A 21,839-nucleotide genomic window follows, 5' to 3' on the forward strand; every position below is an offset into this window, starting at 1 on the left:
CAAACCTGAGCGTTGTCCCAGTGGAAAGTTGTATGTTCCTGACCAGTGGAAGAAGAGAGTGATGTCTGAAGTTCATTGCTCTGCATTGGCTGGTCATCCAGGTATTTTTGATACTAGAGATCTGGTGAGTCGCTCTTTTTGGTGGCCCACCTTGTCTCATGATGTTAGGAATTTTGTGCAGTCCGGTGGGTCTTGCTCCCGGTCTAAATCTTGTTCTCGCTCTAGTGGGTTGTTGATGCCTTTGCCGGTCCCCAGGAGGCCATGGACCCATATTTCAATGGATTTCATCTCTGATATGCCGGTCTCTCAAAGAATGACTGTTATTTGGGTGATTTGTGATAGGTTCTCTAAGATGGTTCATCTTGTACCACTCCCTAAGTTGCCATCTTCCTCTGAGTTGGTGCCCCTGTTTTTGCAACAGGTGGTTCGCTTACACGGGATTCCTGAGAACATTGTATCTGACAGAGGAGTTCAGTTTGTGTCTAGATTTTGGAGAACTTTCTGTTCCAAGCTGGGAATTCAGTTGTCCTTCTCTGCTTTTCACCCTCAGACCAATGGGCAGACAGAGAGAACAAACCAGACCTTAGAGTCGTATTTGAGATGTTTTATTTCCGCTGATCAGGATGATTGGGTTTCATTTTTGCCCTTGGCCGAATTTGCTTTAAATAATAGAGCTAGTTCTGCCACTTTGATGTCACCTTTTTTTTGTAACTTTGGGTTTCATCCTCGATTTTCTTCAGGGCAGGTGGAGCCTTCTGCCTGCCCAGGTGTTGACACTGTGGTGGAGAGAATGCACCAGATCTGGGACCAAGTGGTGGATAAGTTATCTCTCTCCCAGGAAAAGGCCCAGCGGTTTTCCAATCGACATAGGACCATTGGTCCCCAGTTTAAGATTGGTGATATGGTGTGGTTATCATCAAAAAATATTGCTATGAAGGTGGCTTCTCCTAAGTTTCAGCCTAGATTTATTGGACCTTACAAGATTTTGGAGATTATTAATCCGGTCTCTTTTCTTTTGGCTCTTCCTGTCACATTTAAAATTCATAATGTGTTCCATAAGTCCTTGTTGAAGAGGTTTGTTGAACCAGTTGTTCCTGGGGTGGCACCTCCAGACCCTGTATTGGTTGAAGGTAACATGGAATATGAGGTAGAGAAAATACTGGATTCCCGTCTGGCTAGACGGAGACTCCAGTATTTGGTTAAGTGGAAGGGTTATGGTCAGGAGGATAATTCCTGGGTCTCTGCCTCTGATATTCATGCCAAAAGATTGGTGCGTGCATTTTATCGGGCTCACCCTGATCGCCCTGGTGGCGTGGTTGTTAGTTCGGTGACCCCTCCTCAAGGGGGAGGTACTGTTGCGAGTTCATTTTCCCCTTCGGCACTGGGGTCTGGTGAACTCCCTATTCTGGTAAAGGAAGGTAATGAGCCTGATTATCAGGCACCTGAGTCTAATGAGGATGACTGGCTGAGTGGAGTCACGGACTGGATATAAGGCTGCCGACGCCCTTCTGCCCTGCGGGTGATTTCTCTGTGGACTTCTAGGACACCAGTCTGATTCCTGCTCCTCTAAAGCTAAGTTTTCTGTTTTGCCTGTTAGCTTTTTTGTTTTGTTTTTTGTTTTCCTTGCTTTTCAGTATTCTGCCATTCCCTGCTGGGGTGAGCTGAATCTCCTCTTGCCTGTAGCTCTGTCTTCAGTATATTCCTGAGTACTGACATAGCTTTTTTGAAGCCTAGCGTCTTCAGGGCCTTTTTCACTGTCAGTCTGTTGGCTCTTATTTTCATAGGGTTTTTCACGGATTGCAGACAGCAGCCTTCCTGTCCTTTTCCATCTAGTTAGCTTGGGCCCCTCTTTGCTCAGTCTATCTTTCTGTCTGTGTTAGTATTTTCATCTTGCTTCACCGTCATTATATGTTGGGGGCTGCCTATTGCTTTGGGGTCTGCTCTGGGGCAGTTTAGATTTCCCCTTTTCTTTCTTTAGGCCTATTTAATTCTCTGGCTGTGATCGAGGGGTCTAGGGCATCGTAGGAACCCCCCACGGCTACTGCTAGTTGTGTTGATAGGTTCAGGGGTCTGCAATCCGATAGCTGCCAACTTCTCTGGTTTTCTGGACTTAGCTAGCATTTCTGTTTTTGCCTCCTACGGTGACTCAATCATAACACTTCCCCTTGGAAAGGTACGCACCCATGCTGGAGTGCCGAAACACTTGTAGAAAACCTTAAGAGTGGTTTTCCCCAAATCAGCAGTGAGGCATGCAGTGTCCAACCCCAGGAGCGTCAAGGTGTCATCACAAAAATATTAGCAGCAGCAGCAGATGTATTAGTGGCCTAAGCAACTTCTGTGAGTCGTTTCATCAATTTTTTCGACCAGCCCAGGCTACAGCAGAACAGAGTACAAATCTGACATGTTGTGAACGACTGGTGCCGGAGTATCTGGAGCTCAATATCAATGCCATCAGGGGGGTTTTGGACCCTTTTGCATTTTAGTCTTCAAAAATGTTAGAGTGACCTGAGCTCTCCTGTCACGCCTTGGAGGTTTTGTCATGCCCGGCAACCAGCGTTCTCTCAGAACGTGTCTTCAGCGCTGCTGTTGGTGTCCTGATGAATAAGCACATCCGGTTGTCCCCTGAAAGTGTAGACCACCTAACTTTAATTAAAATAAACAAGTCATGGCACTGCAATTACCTTTGCACCCCAGTCACAGACTGGCCAGACTAGGCGATGGTGTCGGTTTTGGTGTAATGCATTGATCTCACGTTATTGTCTGTGACACCATTGTCATTGCTTCTGTACCTGCTGTGGCTACTGCTGCAGATGTTACAAACATTTTTTTTTTTAATTTGTTCGAGTCCTATTATACTGGTTCTACTCTGTGGAAATTGATGCCACTTTAGTGGTGTTTGACAATATTTTTTTTAAATGTGAGGATACTAAGTTGGGTCTCCATCTGGTGGGTTGCAAGTGTAAGTAAGATTCCCATATAGTCAGGCCTGCACTTACATTTCACTCAACTACCTGTGTTACTTTCCTTACATTTTTCTACCAATAGTATTGTATGAAACTGATATTTGTGCCATCTGAATTTGGCTGGAAAAAAAATTGGAGGTGTTGCATGAGGTATCATCAGGGCTCCCAGCTTAAAAGGCTTACACATCTCTCTTAGCCACCAGGTCCTCATTGAAACTTCAATTCAAAGTTCTAAATGCTGGACCAGACCCTGATACCTCATGCATGGCCAATGGCTAACTGCTTCTGAGCCCTTAGAAAAGGTTCTACTATGAGTCAGTTGATGACACTTTTCATGGTGTCTGCCTCTAATTTGAGCTTTTTGGGAAGCTTTTTGTCCCTTAACCCCTTAATCCCATATGACATACTATCCCGTCCATGTGCCCTGGGACTTAATTCCCAGGGACGGGATAGTACGTCATAGCGATCAGCGGCGCCCACGTGGTGAGCGCCGCTGATCGCGGCAGGGTGTCAGCTGATTATCACAGCTGACACCCGGCACAATGTGTCAGGGGTGGTCACGGACCGCCCCCGACACGTTAACCCCTTGCACACCGCGATCGTGTTTGATCGCGGTGTGCAAGGGGTTAACGTGCCGGGGATTAAAGGGAAGCATCGGCAGGGATGGGGCTCCCTCCGTGCTTCCCCGAGCCCCGCACGGCAGCGCAATGTGCAGAGCTGCTGCGGGGGGCTCCTTCCCTGCAGGCCCCCGAATCCAAGATGGTGACGGGGACCTTCGGGGGCCTGCAGAGAGCCGGCTTCTTCAGTGCCTGCAAAGCGCAGGCACGAGGAAGCCTGCTGCACTGCCTGTGACAGATCGCTGATCTGTCACAGTGATCTGTGATGTGACAGATCAGCGATCTGTCACAGGACGACAGTGATGTCCCACCTGGGACACTGTAATAAAGTTAAAAAAAAAAAAAAGTGTTAGAATAATTTTTAAAAAATCGCCAAATAAATTAGAAAAAAAAAAAAAATATTCCCCCAATAAATTCATTTTTTGGAAATAAAAAAATAAAAAATAAAAGTACATATATTTGGTATCGCCGCGTCCGTAACAACCTGCCCTATAAAACTGTCCCATTAGTTAACCCCTTTAGCGAACCCCTTAAAAAATAAAAATAAAAAACGAAGCAAAAAATAATGATTTATTATCATACCGCCGAGCAAAAAGTGCAATAACGCGCGATCAAAAAGACACATATAAATATCAATGGTACCGTTGAAAATGTCATCTTGTCCCGCAAAAAACGAGGCACCATACAGCATCATCAGCGTAAAAAAAAAGTTATAGCTCGTAGAATAAAGCGATGCAAAAATAATTATTTTTTATATAAAATAGTTTTCATTGCATAAAACCGACAAAACATAAAAAACGACATAAATGAGGTATCGCTGTAACCGTACTGACCCGAAGAATAAATGGGCTTTATCAATTTTACCGCACGCGGAACAGTGTAAACGCACCCCCCAAAAGAAATTCATGAAACGCTGGTTTTTGTTCATTCTACGTCCCAAACATCGGAATAAAAAGCGATCAAAAAATGTCACATGCCCGAAATGGTACCAATAAAAACGACAACTCATCCCGCAAAAAATAAGACCTCACATGACTCGGTGGGTCAAAATACGGAAAAATTATAGCTCTCAATATGTGGTGATGCAAAAACTATTTTTACAATAAAAAGCGTCTTTTATCGTGTGACAGCTGCCAAACATAAAAACCCGCCATAAATAGTAAATCAAACCCCCCGTTATCACCCCCTTAGTTAGGGAAAAATAATAAAATTAAAAGAAAATGTATTTATTTCCATTTTCCCATTAGGGTTAGGGCTAGGGCAAGGGTTAGGGCCAGGGTTAGGGCTGAGATTAGGGTTAGGGGTGTGTTGGGGGTTTCCACTTTTTGGGCACATCAGGTGCTCTCCAAATGCAACATGGCGTCTGATCTCAATTCCAGCCAATTCTGAGTTGAAAAAGTCAAATGGTGGCCCTTCCCTTCCAAGCTCTGCCATGCGCCCAAACAGTGTTTTACCCCCACATATGGAGTATCAGCCTACTCAGGACAAATTGCAAAACAACTTTTGGGGTCCAATTTCTCCTGTTACCCTTAGAAAATAAAAAAAATTGGGGGCAAAAATATCATTTTTGTGGAAAAAAATGTTTTTTTTATTTTCACGCTCGTGCGTTATAAACTTCTGTAAAGCACTTGGGGGTTCAAAGTGCTCACCACACATCTAGATAAGTTCCGTGGGGGGTATAGTTTCCAAAATGGGGTCACTTGTGGGGAGTTTCAATAGTTTAGGCACATCAGGGGCTCTCCAAACGCACATGACACCCACAGACCATTCCATCAAAGTCTGCATTCCAAAACGTCACTACTTCCCTTCCGAGACCCGACGTGTGCCCATACAGTAGTTTTCTCCTACATATGGGGTATCAGCGTACTCAGGACAAATTGGACAACAACTTTTGGGGTCCAATTTCTCCTGTTACCCTTGGGAAAATAAAAAAATTGGGGACTAATTGATCATGTTTGTGGAAAAAATACGATTTTTTTATTTTCATGCCCGGGCATTATAAACTTCTGTGAAGCCCTTGGGGGTTCAAAGTGCTCACCACACATTTAGATAAGTTCCTTAGGGGGTCTAGTTTCCAAAATGGGGTCATTTGTGGGGGGTTTCCACTGTTTAGGTACATTAGGGGTTCTCCAAAGGCAACATGACACCCGCAGACCATTCCATCAAAGTCTGCATTCCAAAACATCACTACTTCCCTTCCGAGACCCGACGTGTGCCCATACAGTAGTTTTCTCCCACATATGGGGTATCAGCGTTCTCAGGACAAATTGGACAACAACTTTTGGGGTCCAATTTCTCCTGGTACCCTTGGGAAAATAAAAAAAATGGTGACTAAAAGATCATGTTTGTGGAAAAAATGCGTTTTTTTTTATTTTCACGCCCGGGCGTTATAAACTTCTGTGAAGCACTGGAGGGGTCAAAGTGCTCACCACACATCTAGATAAGTTCCTTGGGGGGTCTAGTTTCCAAAATTGTGTCATTTGTGGGGGGTTTCCACTGTTTTGGTACATCAGAGGCTTTCCAAACGCAACATGGTGTCAGATCTCAATTCCAGCCAAAAACGTCAAATGGCGCTGCTTCCCTTCCGAGCTCTGCCATGCGCCCAAATAGTGGTCTACCCCCACATATGGGGTATCAGCGTACTCAGGACAAATTGCACAATAACTTTTAGGGTCCTGTTACCCTTGGAAAAATAAGAATTGAGGGTGAAAAGATCATTTTTGTGGAAAAAATATGATTTTTTAATTGTACGGCTGTATGTTATAAACTTCTGTGAAGCCATTGGGGGTTCAAAGTTCTCACCACACATCTAGATAAGTTCCTTGGGGGGGTCTAGTTTCCAAAATGGGGTCACTTGTGGGGGATTTCCAATGTTTAAGTACATCAGGGGCTCTCCAAACGTGACATGGTGTCCGATCTGAATTCCAGCCAATTTTGCATTGAAAAAGTCAAACGGCGCTCCTTCCCTTCTGAGCTCAGCCATGCGCCGAAACAGTGGTTCCCCCCACATATCAGGTATCAGCGTACTCAGGACAAATTGCACAATAAATTTTGCAGTACAATTTCTCCTGTTACCCTTGGTAAAATAAAAAAAATGAACCTGAAGTATTTTTTTTGTGCAAAAAAAGTTAAATGTTCATTTTTTTTAAATATTTAAAAAATTCCTGTGATGCACCTAAAGGGTTAATAAACTTCTTGAATGTGGTTTTGAGCACCTTAAGGGGTGCAATTTTTAGAATGGTGTCACTTTTGGGTATTTTCTATCATATAGACCCCTCAAAGTGGCTTCATATGTGATGTGGTCCGTAAAAATAAAATGGTGTTGCAAAAATGAGAAATCGCTGGTCAATTTTTAACCCTTGTAACTTCCGAACAAAAAAAATTTTGGTTCCAAAATTGTGCTGATGTAAAGTAAACATGTGGGAAATGTTACTTATCAAGTTTTTTGTGTGCCGTATCTCTGCGATTTAAGGGCATAAAAATTCAAAGCTGGAAAATTGCGAAATTTTCAAAATTTTTGCCAAATTTCCATTTTTTTCACAAATAAACGCAAGTTATTTGAATGAAATTTTACCACTAACATGAAGTACAATATGTCATGAGAAAACAATGTCAGAATCACCGGGATCCATGGAAGCGGTTCAGAGTTATAACCTCATAAAGGGACAGTGGTCAGAATTGTAAAAATTGGCCCAGTCATGAACGTGCAAACTACCCTTGGGGCTTAAGGGGTTAAAGTTTTGTGTATACGTTTGGCTTGGCCTCCCATTGAATTTAATGGGGTTCTGGTATGTTCATTGTTCAGCGAATCAATCCAATAAATGCTACACGTGCTTGGACCAAAACTTCATTGCCTGTGTGAATCCTACCATATGCCTAATGCCTACCAGACAGAGTGAACCCCTACAATGGTGACACTTGGGTTATCATAACTTTTTTGGGGAGCAGCAACAGGTGCAGACAGGAAGGGGAATTTATGCAGGTTAGGAATAGATGGGGACAGTTCTGGAGATGGAATCAGTCAAATGATCTTTCTCACAACTTTTAGAGATGCAAGTTATGACTGGAAAATGTAGTCATGTTGGTCTGGACCAAATGGAAGAGACAAGAAAAGGGAACAACCCAAATAAGAAAAAATGTAATCTGTACCTAACTATAGTGTATATACCTGAATTGTAATCACTTATATAGTTTGTAGGACTGAATGTATATACTATTGTGGTCATTGTATGATAGTAATATTGGTCGGTGTGTTCAATTTTGTTCTATTTTTATTTACCGTATATACTCGTGTATAAGCCGAGATTTTCAGCACATTTTTTTGTGCTGAAAATCCCCCCTTGACATATACACGAGTCATTGTCCAGAAAGCCAGTGAGGGAGGGGGAGGGGAATGGCAGAGCAGCAGCAGAAGCCGGTGACTTTTACATCAACTCACCCTCCTCGTGCCATCGCTGAACGTCCCTGCATCTCCGTTGTCCCGATGCGGCAGCTCTTCCCCTGTGTTGAGCGGTCACATGGTACCGCTCATTAAGGTAATGAATACGCATGCGTCTCCACTCATATAGGCTTGGGGCCAATATTCATTACCTTAATAAGCGGTACCACATTACCACTGAGCACGGGAAGAGCTGCTGCAAGGACAATGGAGATGCAGGGACATGCAGCGATGGCGCGAGGAGGGTGAGGAGGATGGGGGGAGCCGAGCCATGCATACAAGGATGGGATGGGGAGCCGAGCCATGCATATGTAAGAGGCTGCCAGGGCCGTAGTCATGGCCGAGCACTCTGGTGTATCTGTGCCCTGGCCTCCTCTCACATGAAAACAGCATTCTTTCACCAGCATACCTGTGTCTTCTCTCACTGAGCCATCAAGGATACCACTGTGGTGCTCAAGCCTTTCTACAATTGGTTTCACAAGAATTGAGACACAGTCCGGTTCAAATGCAATATGTGAAACTTTACTTGAATAACTTGGCAGCACATTCTTGTCAGTTACAACATCAACAGTAAGTTCTACAAGCAGTTCTCACTCTGTTCTTTCCCTGCACTAAGTTCTATGTCCTCCAGTACATTATGGGGTAATAGCGCCTTAGGCGGTACCGCAGCATTCTCCCTGTTTAGACTCACTGTGCTTGGGGATTCTCTGGCCTCTTTCGCCCGGGTCCTGAGAGCATCGACCCATGCAATAATCTGCCACATTTTGAATAATCTGTGCCCTGTACTATCCCGAACCGCTTTCTTTCTCCAGCTATGAACTGCTGCAATCCTGCTGCTTGACAACATACTTCTGTCCTATAGACTCCGAATGGCTAAGCTTCTTTCCTTCTAACGTTACGTGACTGCTGTGGTGTCCTGAGCGTAGAGCCCATGTGGACTATTAGGGCACCCATGCCCTTCTGACAACAGAAGGGAATGTTCCTAGCTTACCACACAGCAGCCCCTCCTACGGTTAACCCTTTCCTATGCTATTTACTAGCTGAAAGCTTTGCACACTATAATGCCCCCATCTAGTGGCCAATTCAATAACTGCACTTACTGTATATACTATACATAACAGCATCTCACCGGTATAACATTACACATATATACATTTAGCAAGACATGGTAATACACATAACAGTGTAGCAGTACCATTGTATAGACATGGTAATACACTTATTTGTGTTAATCGTGTAGAAGTACCATTATGTATTAGCAAATGTACATACACTGATAACATACGGCACCGGGACGAAAGAGAAAGGCAAAGGTATAACTGTAATATAGCATACCCCCTACACATACAAGATGGGAAGGGGGGGAGCCATACATACAACAGGAGGAGCCACACAGAGCAGGACAGGACAGGGGGAGAGCCACACATAGCAAGACAGGACAGGGGGAGACACACAGAGCAGGACAGGACAGGGGGAGTCACACATACCAGTTCAGGGATGAGGGGACAATGCATACCTGGCTTATACGCGAGTCAATAAGCTTACCCAGTTTTCCGTGGCAAAATTTGGTGCCTCGGCTTATACTCGGGTCGACTAATACTCGAGTATATACGGTAACTACAGTTTAATATATTTTAGTCATTATGTAGTGGAGATGTATGATGGTATTATTGGTTTTTGTGCAGTGTGTTTTGTTATGTAGAGGTAATAGTCATATTATAATATGAAGTATTCAATATGTAGTGGTATTGTTAGTGAGCATAGTTTAGCGGTATTATTTGGAGCTTGTATGGTAATCATTTTGATAATATTGGATTGTGTATAGTGTGTTTTTGCATTAGCAACAGTGGTATGCAATTATTATCTGTGCATCGATTCTCTTTTAAAAGGGACTTGTCCGGGATTGAGATAAAAGTGCACAATGGCAGGACTCTCCAGTATTGCCAGTGAGAGCGGACAGTCATGTGACTGCTAGTATGTGCTTTGTTGACTAGACACAAAAACACACATGGGCCGTGCACACTGCAAACAAGTCTGTATGACAGTGTTCACACCACCAAAAGACTGAAACACAGAAAAATACAGTAAAACAAATGTAAAAATACTCTGTTGTAAAAAAAAGTAACATTAAACAGCAAGTGCTAGTAAAAAGATGATAACAAAACAGGGTATTTAGTTGATACATTTTTTGCAAAAAATGTATACTAAGCTGCTCTACCGAACGTCAAGGTATACCCATATTAGAGCAGTCATAACTGATGCATTTAAAAGCCTGGTCATGTGTATAGTACCTGTATAAGCAGGATTCGGGCAGGCAACGTCCTATGTGGACGCGCTATGAAAGACGGCTTTTGTGTGCACGGCCCATAAGAGAGGGGTGGAACCTCCCCAGACTTGCAATAGCAAGAAACCAATTAGACACAAAAACACACATGGGCCGTGCACACTGCAAACAAGTCTGTATGACAGTGTTCACACCACCAAAAGACTGAAACACAGAAAAATACAGTAAAACAAACGTAAAAATACTCTGTTGTAAAAAAGTAACAGTAAACAGCAAGTGCTAGTAAAAAGGTGATAACAAAACAGGGTATTTAGTTGATACTTTTTTTGCAAAAAATGTATACTAAGCCTCTCTACCAAACGTCATACCCATCTTAGAGCAGTCCTAACTGATGCATTTAAAAGCCTGATCATGTGTATAGTACCTGTATACGCAGGATTTGGGCAAGCAACGTCCGATGTGGACACGTTATGAAAGATGACTTTTGTGTGCAAGGCCCATAAGAGAGGGGTGGAACCTCCCCACAGTTTGCAAAAAAATATCAACTAAATACCCTGTTTTGTTATCTTTTTACTAGCACTTGCTGTTTACTTTTACTTTTTTTTTATAACAGAGTATTTTTACGCTTGTTTTACTGTATTTTTCTGTGCTTCAGTATTTTGGTGGTGTGAACACTGTCATACAGACTTGTTTGCAGTGTGCACGACCCATGTGTGTTTTTGTGTCTAATTGGTTTCTTGCTATTGCAAGTCTGGGGATGTTCCACCGCTCTCTTATGGACCGTGCACACAAAAGTCGTCTTCCATAGTGTGTCCACATCGGACGTTGTCTGCCCGAATCCTGCTTATACAGGTACTATACACATGATCAGGCTTTTAAATACATCAGTTAGGACTGCTCTAAGATGAGTATACCTTGACGTTTGGTAGAGCGGCTTAATATACATTTTTTGCAAAAGACGTATGAACTAAATACCCTGTTTTTGTTATCATCATTTTACTAGCATTTGCTGTTTACTGTTACTTTTTTACAACAGAGTATTTTTACGTTTGTTTTACTGTATTTTTCTGTGCATTGTTGACTAGACATGCTCATGCTTTCTCAATAGAAGTGCACTGAGAGAGAACAAGCATGTCTAGTCAGGAATTAGGTAAATCGTATACTTGCGGTCAAATAATCGCGGCTCGTACTGGCAATACTGGAGAATCCAGGAGTATATGAACCGCACACTGTGACATTTAACCCAAACCTGGACAACCCCTTTTAAGTCAGGGAGGCATGTACGTTAGGGCTCGGTCTTGATCTTTTAAGACCGTGGCAATCTACCTGTCTGTCATTATGGTGTGAACTAGGAAGGCTAGCTTTATTAAAGGCCAGCTTTAACAAAGGCACAGATACAGATAGATAGGCCAGGAGAGTCTATAAATGGTTGGTTTAGGTGGCTAATAGGGGTATGTGCAGTGAAATCACATAATGAGCATATTGTTAGCGTATGCTGGTATGGTGAAAGAAGAAGCCATTTGTGGCATAGAGATAAAGAGTTTGAGTGTAAGCTATGCAGTGAGTCCATAAAACAGCTACCATGACATTGTTAGTGTGGGATAAATAAAGAGCTCAGAGATAAAAAAAAATAAAAAATGTAGGAGTGGTATAGCACAGCAGGGCCTGAGGTTTGTCATTGAGGAGAAGCCAGTAAATTGGTTAAGTTAGGGAGTCAATACTGGGTCAGTGTGGACTGTGTAGACCACTCCAGAGTCTGGGATTGTGATTATATAGGACAGAGTGTTGGATAACAATGCATACACAGCCATGAGGGCTTGAAAATTAAATTCATGAAAGGTAGAAGTGTAGAGGCCTCAAGGATCTACAGAGAAGCAAGACAAATACTAATATGCTGGTGAAACCCCATAAAGAACTGTTTGACAGGTCAGTCTGTGGCAGAAAATAACCTCCTGGAGATCAAGTGGCACTGTAGGGGTGTAAAGCCAATGATCAATTTGGGTGTAACATAACTTTTGGTTCGGTAAACTCATGGTGTATTGTATTCTCCAGATCTGGAATTAATTCTCCTGTAGCCAATAAGCATATTGTGACTGTTTCTTAACCCCTTCTCCCTGAAGCTTGTTTTCACTTTCCTGACTAGGCCAATTTCTTCAATTCTGATCATTGTCACTTTGAGTTCATAACTCTAGAATGCATCAATGGATTCCACTGATTCTGAGATTGTTTTAGTGATATATTGTACTTCAAGATACTGGTAACATTTCTTTGTTATGACTTGCGTTTATTTGTGAAAAAATCGGAAATTTGGTGAAAATTTTGAAAATTTTGCAATTTTCAACCTTTTAATTTTTATGTCCTTAAATCAGAGTCATGTCACACAAAATAGTTAATAAATAACATTTCCCACATGTATACTTTACATCAGCACAATCTTTGAAACATATTTTTTTTTTATTAGGAAGTTATAAGGGTTAAAATTTGACCAGCAATTTCTCAACAAAATTTACAAAACCATTTTTTTTAGGGAACACATCACAATTGAAGTGACTTTGGAGGGCCTATATGGCCAAAAATACTCAAAAATGACACCATTCTAAAAACTGCACCCCTCAAGGTGCTCAAAACCACATTCAAGAAGTTTATTAACCCTGCAGGTGCTTCACAGGAATTTATGGAATGTGGAAGGAAAAAATAAACATAACTTTTTTTCACCAAAAAATTCTTTTAGACCCAATTTTTTTATTTTCATAAGATTAACGTGATAAATTGCACCATACAATTTGTGCAATTTCTCCTGAGAATGACAATCCCCTGTATGTGGGGGAAAACCACTGTTTGAGCACACGACAGTGCTCGGAAGGAAAGGAGCACAATCTGACTTTTTGAATGTAAAATTTGCTGGAATAATTAGCGGACACCGTGTCGCGTTTGGAGAGCCTCTGATGTGCCAAACAGTGGAAACCCCCCATAAATGACACAGTTTTGGAAACTAGACTCCTCGGGGGGCTTTTCTACATGTGTACTGAGCACCTGGAAACCCCAGGTGCTTCACAGAACTTTATAACGTTGAGCCGTGAAAATAAAAAGTCGCATTTTTCCCACAAAAATGTATTTTAGGCCAAAATGTTGTATTTTCACAAGGGTAACAGGACAAAATGGACCCCAATATTTGTTGTGCAATTTCTCCTGAGTTCACCGATTCCCCATATGTGGTCAAAAACTACTTTTGAGGCACAGTGTAAAGCTCAGAAGGGAAGAAATGCCAGATTTTGCTGCACTGATTTGAGGGTGCCATGTCATATTGGTAGAGGCTCTGAGGTGCCAGAACAGCAGAACCCCCATAAGTGACCCCATTTTACAAACTAAACCTCTCAATCAATTCATCTAGGGGAGCAGTGATCATCTTGACGCCACAGGTGTGTGTCAGAATTTTACACCATTGGGCAGTGAAGAAAAACTAATTTACATTTTTCTGCAAAAAATTGTGCGTTAGCCCCAATTTTTACATTTTCATACTAGGAAAACAGTAAAAATGGCACCAAAATTTGTTCCACAATTTCTACTGATTGTAGAAATATCCCATATGTGGCTGTACAGTACTGCATAGCAATACGAAGAGACTCAGGAGGGACAGAGTGCTATTTGCCTCCTGGAGTGTAGAATTTCCTAGAATAGTTTGCAGCCTCCATATACAGAGCCCCAAGTGCTAGGAAAGCAGAATCCCCCCCTCAAATGACCCCAATTTGTAAATTATACCCCTTTGGGAATTTATCTACAGGTGTAGTGACAATTTTGACTCCATGGGTGTTTTCCAGAAACAAGCAGTAGTGGATGTTGCTGTGTGAAAATTGCGAACTGCCGTTGTAGTGACCCATACGTTGTAGTGACCAGTACATTATTCCCAGCTCATGCTTCTGAAGACATGCACCCGTAAATTAGGCGGGCTCTCATCACTACAGAAATGCCAAACATGTGGGTGCTAAATGTGGTTTAGACACACTGGGGCTCAGAAGGGAAGGGGGCATTTGGATTTGAGAACACAGAACTTGCTGAATTTCTTTTGGAGGGTGAGGAGCTGTTTTGCTTTTCCAGAGGCTTTGTGCTGACAGTAACATGGAGGCCCCCTATATTTACGATAACAGATGACCTGAATGTGGACTTGCTTTTTTTGTGGATTGAGTTAAAGCTTTTATTGGGAACATTTTATATAACGTTTGGGATCACATTTATCCGGCGCTCTATGCTGAGCACTTATTTTGTGGTTTCCATCTAAATCTCTGATTGACGTGATTCAAATGAAACCCCAAGGGATCCATTCACTGTAATGAAGCAGCAGAGTTACTCTGGGCTCAGTCTGGCCTCTGTTCAACGTAGTTCTTCTTTTCAGAAGTGCACAAAACTGTGTCCAAAGGCACTTTTTTGCAATCCTAAAAAGATGGACTCCACTGGATCACAGGTCCTATGCTGTCCACAGTACCCCCATCTCTCTAATTATAGGGAATCTTCCACCGGCGTTCTGTCTGAATCATGTATTTTAGACATTTACATGGAAACCCCGGTGTAAGCACTCAGCGCAGAGCGCAGGATAAATGTGCGCCAAGCCTTACTGCAATCTTTGAAACGAAGAATGAAGACGTTAACAGCAGGTGAAACATTGGTTGTATTTTGTTTTTATGCCGTTGCTCATGCGGTATAAGTGATTAAGCGACTTTGTTCTTCGGGTCGGTGTGATTACAGCGATACCAGATTTATATTGCGTTTTTATGTTTGGGTCCTCCTGTCGCACACTAAAAGACGCCCTTTATTGCAAAAACTAGTTTCTGCATCTCCATATTTTGAGAGCTATAATTTTTCCATATTTCTGGCGACAGAGTCATGTTGTGGCTTGTTTTTTCTTGCGGGTTGACTTGACCTTTTTATTGGTACCATTTTCGGGCACATAACATTTTTTGATCGCTTTCTATTCTGATTTTTGGGAGGCATAATGAACAAAAACCAGCAATTCAGGAATTGATTTTTTTATTCAATGTCATTCCATGTGTGGTAAAATTGATATGGCAGCTTTATTCTTCAAGTCTGTATGACTACAGCGATACCCCATTTATATTTTTTTAATGTTTTGGCGCTTTAACACAATAAAAAATATTTTATAGAAAAAATTATTTTTGCATCGTCTTATTCTGAGAGCTATAACTTTTTTATTTTTCTGCTGATAGAGCTGTATGGTGGCTTGTTTTTTGTGGGATAAGATGACATTTTCAGCTGTACCATTATGTTTACATTCGTCTGTTTTATTGCACTTTTTGTTCAGCAGTATAATGATAAAGCATTGTTTTTTTGCCTATTTTTTTTCACAGTGTTCACTGAAGGGGTTAATTAGTGGGACAGTTTAAAAGAACGGGTCTTTATGGGACGCTGCAATACCAAATATGTTTAATTTTTCTGTTTATTTTTGTTTTACATAAATAAATGTATTTATTGGAAAAATATTTAGTTTTTTTGTTCTTTGAGGATTTTTAAAAAATATTTTTACTTTTTTTAATATATATTTTTTGTTTTACTTTTTTACATTGTCCCAGGATGGGACATTACTGTACAGTATCAGATCGCTGATGGGTGCACTCAGGGAGCCCCCAACCGATCACCACGGCGCTCGGTGTCGTTCCACGTGAACGTGGTGCTGTACATATACTGCTGTTTGCAGGAAAGCAGCTCCTGCAAAGCAGTATATGTATGGCGCATGTCAGGAAGGGGTTAAAGAGGAACAACTCTGACATACTAGTACAACTTAACATGCTTCTTTCTGTTTTCTAAGTAATTGTTCTGTTGTTTTTGTATACCTTAGCTTTTTTTAGATGATGATATTACTAAACAATCAGTTATAAACTTGGTGGATCTTGCCGGCAGTGAACGACAAAAGTCATCTGGTTCCGAAGGAGATCGCCTAAAGGAAGGAGCATGTGTAAACCTCAGCTTAACTACCCTTGGAAATGTTATCAGGTATAGTATACTGTAAAAGTAAGAAATTCTGGAAAGGTGCACCAGTCACTAAGCATCAACATTTGCAACAAAAAAAAAAAATATATATATATATATATGTACATACATGCACTCACACTGTATATTCGTTTTTCACTTTAATAATTGATTAAAAAAAACTGTTAAAACTTCTACTTTTGAAAGCATTTTTACTTTGCATAATTTTTTCTACACTTACCTAAAAATTATCACAGTACTGCATTTTCTTTTACTGTTAAATGTAATAAAAAATCAGTGTGATATGAAAGAAGGCTATGTGAAATGGGATTGCTGGGATATCTTCCCTTCATATGACACGTCCAGGTGATTTTGCACACACAGAAGCTGATGTAGCGCGCACAGAAGCTGATCTAGCAACATAATTAGATGATGCGCAATGCATGATCTAACCAAGACCGGAGGCACACTAGCGTATCACATGCGAGATGCTAATGACACTTGGCTCCTACTCTGCTGTGAGTGTCAGTGCTCCGATTCTTTTGCATGACAGGATCTGAGCACAGATGCGGAGGAGACAGAGAAATTAATTTCTCCATCTCCTCTGCTGCCACAATGCAATAAAAGTATGCATGTTTGGTATTGCCATGTCCATAATGACCCTTATAAAACTGTTCCACTAGTTAACCCCTTCAGTGAACACCATAAAAAGTGGCAAAACGCGATGCTTTATTATCATACCACTGAACAAAAAATGGAATAAAACACAATCAAAAATCTAAATAAAAATGGTATTACTGTAAGTGTCATCTTGTCCCGCAAAAAAAGCTACAATACAGCTCAGTCAGCCGAAAAATAAAAAAGAAATAGCTCTCAGAATAAAGCAATGCAAAAAATAATAACTTTTTCTATAAAATAGTTTCTATTGTGTAAAAGCACCAAAACATAAAAAAATATAAATTTGGTATCGCTGTAATTGTACTGACCCGAAGAATAAAGCTGCCCCAGTGAAAGCTGTCACTTTTACCACACTCAGTGCGGAATTTACAAAAGCAACTTCCTGAATTGATGGTTTTTGTTCATTCTTCCTCCTAAAAATCAGAATAGAAAGCGGTAAAAAAATGTCATGTGCTTGAAAATGGTACCAATAAAAACTCATACCTTCAAAATACATGACCTCACATGACTATGTCAGTAGAAATATGAATGAATACCAGAACAGAAAACATAACTAGAAAACTGCAACAGGGATCCTATACCTATGTGGACGGGCCCAGTGCAGGAGAGAATGAGGACACTCCAAAACTGAATACACTGGAGAAAACGGAGTAATATGTCCAAAATATGGTGAATAAAAAGGTATAATTTATTGAATTAACACAAGACATATATCAATATATGTAGTTAACAAATAAACGAGTTCTAGAGAAAATTCATGGACAAGATCAAGTAGAGAATGGCATATACATCATCCGAATTACATCAAATAAGTTTTTACTCAGTAACAAAGCGCATAGTGCTTATGTAAACCTAAGGCTAGGTTCACATTGCATTATGGCGGTCCGTTCAATGCATGCGTTAAACGGACTGCGCTAAAGCTACTCCTATTTTTGATCGCTTTACGCGTTATGCGATCAAACTAGCGCAGCTGATCCATCTGCACTAGCCGTGACGGACCCTCGAACGCTGCAGACCGCGTCCGACGTTCTGTCAGAGCATGACGGCACATCGCTAACGCATGCCGATTATGTCATGCGTTAGCTATGCGCTACGTTATGGCAGTCTATGGGTGCTTTAACGGATGCGTTACATCGCGTTAATGCCGCTTTGTAACGCAATCTGTTAAACGGACTGCCATAATGCTATGTGGACCACCCAAGAGACACTAAGGAGTAGTGGCTGAGGTAAGAATACTTCATTATAAGCCTGTGCCAAGAATCCAACCTAATATAAGCCTACCCCACCATGTCCCGACAGGCTCATACCCATAATGTGATGTAAAGGATGATGTGCCACCAGCCCGTCTCTGAATTTTTTCTAGAACTGATTTATTTGTTGCCTACATATATTGATACATGTCTTGAGTTAATTCAATAAATTTATACACCATATTTTGCACATAATGCTCCGTTTTCTCCAGTGTATTGTTATAAACTTCTGTATAGCACCTGGGAGTTCAAGATGCTCACCACACATTTAGATAAGTTCCCTAAGTGGTCTAGTTTCCACAATTGTTTCATTTGTGGGGGGTTACCACTGTTTAGTCACATCAGGTGCTCTCCAAACATGACTTGGCGCCCGCTAATTATTCCAGCAAATTTTACATTCAAAAAGTCAAATGGGGCTTGTTCCCTTCCGAGCTCTGCCATGTGCCCAAACAGTGGTTTTACCCCACATATGGGATATCAACATGCTCCGGAGAAATTCCACAACAAATTTTGGGGTCCATTTTTCATTCTACCCTTATAAAAATAAAATAATTTGGGGCTAAAATAAAATTGTGGTGAAGAAAAGCAAAATGTTCATTTTTTTCTGCATATTCCATAAATCCCCGTGAAGCACCCGAAGTGTTAATAAACTTCTTGAATGTGGTTTCAAACACCTTGAGCGGTGCAGTTTTCAGAATGGTGTCACTCTTGGGTATTTTCTGTCATATAGGCTCATCAAAGTCCCTTCAAGTGTGATGTGGTCCCTAAAAAAATGTTTTTATAAATTTTGTTGCATAAATGATAAATGACTGGCTAAGTTTTAACCCTCATAACTTTCTAAATAAAAAAAAATTATGTTTCAAAAATTGTGCTGATGTAAAGTAGACATGTGGGAATTGTTATTTTTTAATCATTTTGAGTGATATAACTCTCTGTTTTAAGGGCATAAAAACTAAATTTTGAAAATTGCTAAATTTTAGCCAAATTTCCTCTTTTTTACACATAAATGCAAGGCATAACAAATAAATTTTGACACTATCAAGAAGTACGATACATCACAAAAAAAACTTTCTCAGAATCAGTGGTACCCGTTGAATCGTTCCAGAGTTATTACCACATAGAGTGCCAGTAGTCAGAATTGTAAAATTTGGCTTGGTCATGAAGGTGAAAATAGGCTTGTGGGGTAAATGGGTTAAGCAGGTATGGAAAAAATTATGCAAAGAATACATTTCTGTAAAAAATAACACTTCTATTTTATTTATCAATTAACAAAATGCAAAGTCACTGAACTAAAGACAAATCTGAAACAAATCAATATTTGCCTTCAAAACAGGAAAGATATATATATCTTTGTGTCATCACACAACACAGAACCAGACCCTAAACAGAGTGCAATAAAACTTTCACACTCTATGAACTGTTCCAATATTTATCCCTCTCCCATAATGACAATTCTGCTTCATGACACTTATCTTATCTATTGCGTTATTTCTGTGCTGTTTTGTGTATAAATATGTGATTCTTCAGATTTTGTATTAGTCTATACCTGATGAAGAGACCTGAGTAGTCTCAAAAGCTTGAAATGTGTTACCATCTTTTCAGTTAGCCATTAAAAGGTATCAACCACTGAGGACTTTCAATTCTAAATATTCTTCTGCCTTCAATAGAGCATTAATGCTTCTCCGTATACTTGCATATACCCACATCCCCAGAAGATCTATGGTTACTTCCCCAAGATGTTCTAAACATCCTTGCCAAGTTCCTTCAAACACTGTGTTCAAGTGTACAGTTATGCTCAAAAGTTTACATACCCCGGCAGAAGTTTTGCTTTCTTGGCCTTTTTTCAGAGAATATGAATGATAACACCAAACCTTTTTCTCCACTCATGGATGGGTGAAGCCATTTATCGTCAAACTACTATGTTTTCTCTTTTTAAATCAAAATGACAACCCACAACATGTACCATATTTTGTGATTTATGCAAATAAAGTCCGTGGAGCCTCAATTAAGAGTCTCAAACACGGGACTAGCTGAATATTGACTTAAAGGGCCACTTAAGATGGTGGTAATGGTGGTTTCCGAAAGGAGCCACCCCTTGGCTGGGTCCTTCCCTGGAGGAAGATCTGCCTAGTCCCGTGTTTGAGACTCTTAATTGAGGCTCCACGGACTTTATTTGCATATTCGTATTTCCCAGGGAGCATTGCACCTAGGATTTCACTGTGATTGAGCGCCTTTGCTGGCTGCCGCAGTGTTTTCTTTGACTGGTCTCCCTGAGGTCAGTGATTGTTTCGTGATGTTGGTCTACTAGGCATTGCTCCCACCTAGCCAGAATCCTACTCCACACTGATGAGGGGCAACACCCCGAAACAGCTGTCTGTGGATGGATACCTGGCCTTGGTATTTCCTTTGTCATATCTGTAAACTTGTAAAGAGCTGGATATTGACTTAAAGGGCCACTTAATATGGTGGCAATGGTTGTTTCCGAAACGAGCCACCCCTTGGCTGGGTCCTTCCCTGGAGGAAGATCTGGCTAGTCCCGTGTTTGAGACTCTTAATTGAGGCTCCACGGACTTTATTTGCATATTCGTATTTCCCAGGGAGCAGTGCACCTAGGATTTCACTGTGATTGAGCACCTTTGCCGGCTGCCGCAGTGTTTTCTTTGACTGGTCTCCCTGAGGTCAGTGATTGTTTCGCGATGTTGGTCTACTAGGCATTGCTCCCACCTAGCCAGAATCCAACTCCACGCTGATGAGGGACAACACCCCGAAATGTCTGTGGATGGATACCTGGCCTTGGTATTTCCCTTGTCATATCTGTAAACTCGTAAAGAGCTGGATATTGACTTAAAGGGACACTTAATATGGTGGTAATGGTGGTTTCCGAAAGGAGCCACCCTTTGGCTGGGTCCTTCCCTGGAGGAAAATCTGGCTAGTCCCGTGTTTGAGACTCTTAATTGAGGCTCCATGGACTTTATTTGCATATTTGTATTTCCCAGGGAGCATTGCACCTAGGATTTCACTGTGATTGAGCGCCTTTGCCAGCTGCCGCAGTGTTTTCTTTGACTGGTCTCCCTGAGGTCAGTGATTTTTTTCGTCATATTTTGTGGTTTATAAGACGCACCGGATTATAAGACGCACCCCAAATTTTGAGGAGAAAATTAGGAAAAAAAGCTTTTCTTAAAAAAAAAAAAAAATGGAGGTACTTATTACAATCCATGTGTCTTATTGCTTACCGGGGGTGGTGGCTGCGGTGAAGTATGGTCTCTGGGTCGCTGCTGGCGGAGGCAGTAGTGGAACGATGCTGCGAACCCCTGACTGGGAGAAAGGGGTGTTCGGATGCGCGATGCTGCGGGAGTTCGGTGGTATGGGGGCTCCGCCGACATTTTGTGAAAGCCCGGAGCCCTCGTCCTTCTTGGCACTCTCATCTCATGCTTATACGGAGTAATTTTTTAGACCTTTGCTTAAAACATTTGCACGGTACTGTACATAAGGAATTTTCTGTTTATGTCCTGAGAGATTAACTTTGCCCCCTTCCTCCACGTCCTCAATATAAATGGTGTGTCTTTAAGGCTGCCCTAATACCGATCAGAAGGAGAGTATCATGTGTTTCCATAAAAGAAAAAGAAAAGA

The 21,839-nt window shown here is 41.3% G+C and overlaps 1 protein-coding gene across 1 annotated transcript in view; it reads left to right on the forward strand.

Annotated features, from left to right (window-relative positions):
• LOC141049002 (kinesin-like protein KIF28) overlaps positions 1-21,839 on the forward strand; it is a 327,138-nt gene that overhangs the window by 144,594 nt on the left and 160,705 nt on the right. The window contains exon 6 of the mRNA XM_073545091.1: positions 16,151-16,305. Within this exon, the coding sequence (XP_073401192.1) occupies positions 16,151-16,305 (155 nt within the window). The remainder of the gene's footprint in view (positions 1-16,150; positions 16,306-21,839) is intronic.

This window comes from Dendrobates tinctorius, unplaced genomic scaffold (genome assembly GCF_039654945.1).
Source record: "Dendrobates tinctorius isolate UK_male_01 unplaced genomic scaffold, ASM3965494v1 ptg000140l, whole genome shotgun sequence".
Classification (NCBI taxonomy): Eukaryota; Metazoa; Chordata; class Amphibia; order Anura; family Dendrobatidae; genus Dendrobates; species Dendrobates tinctorius.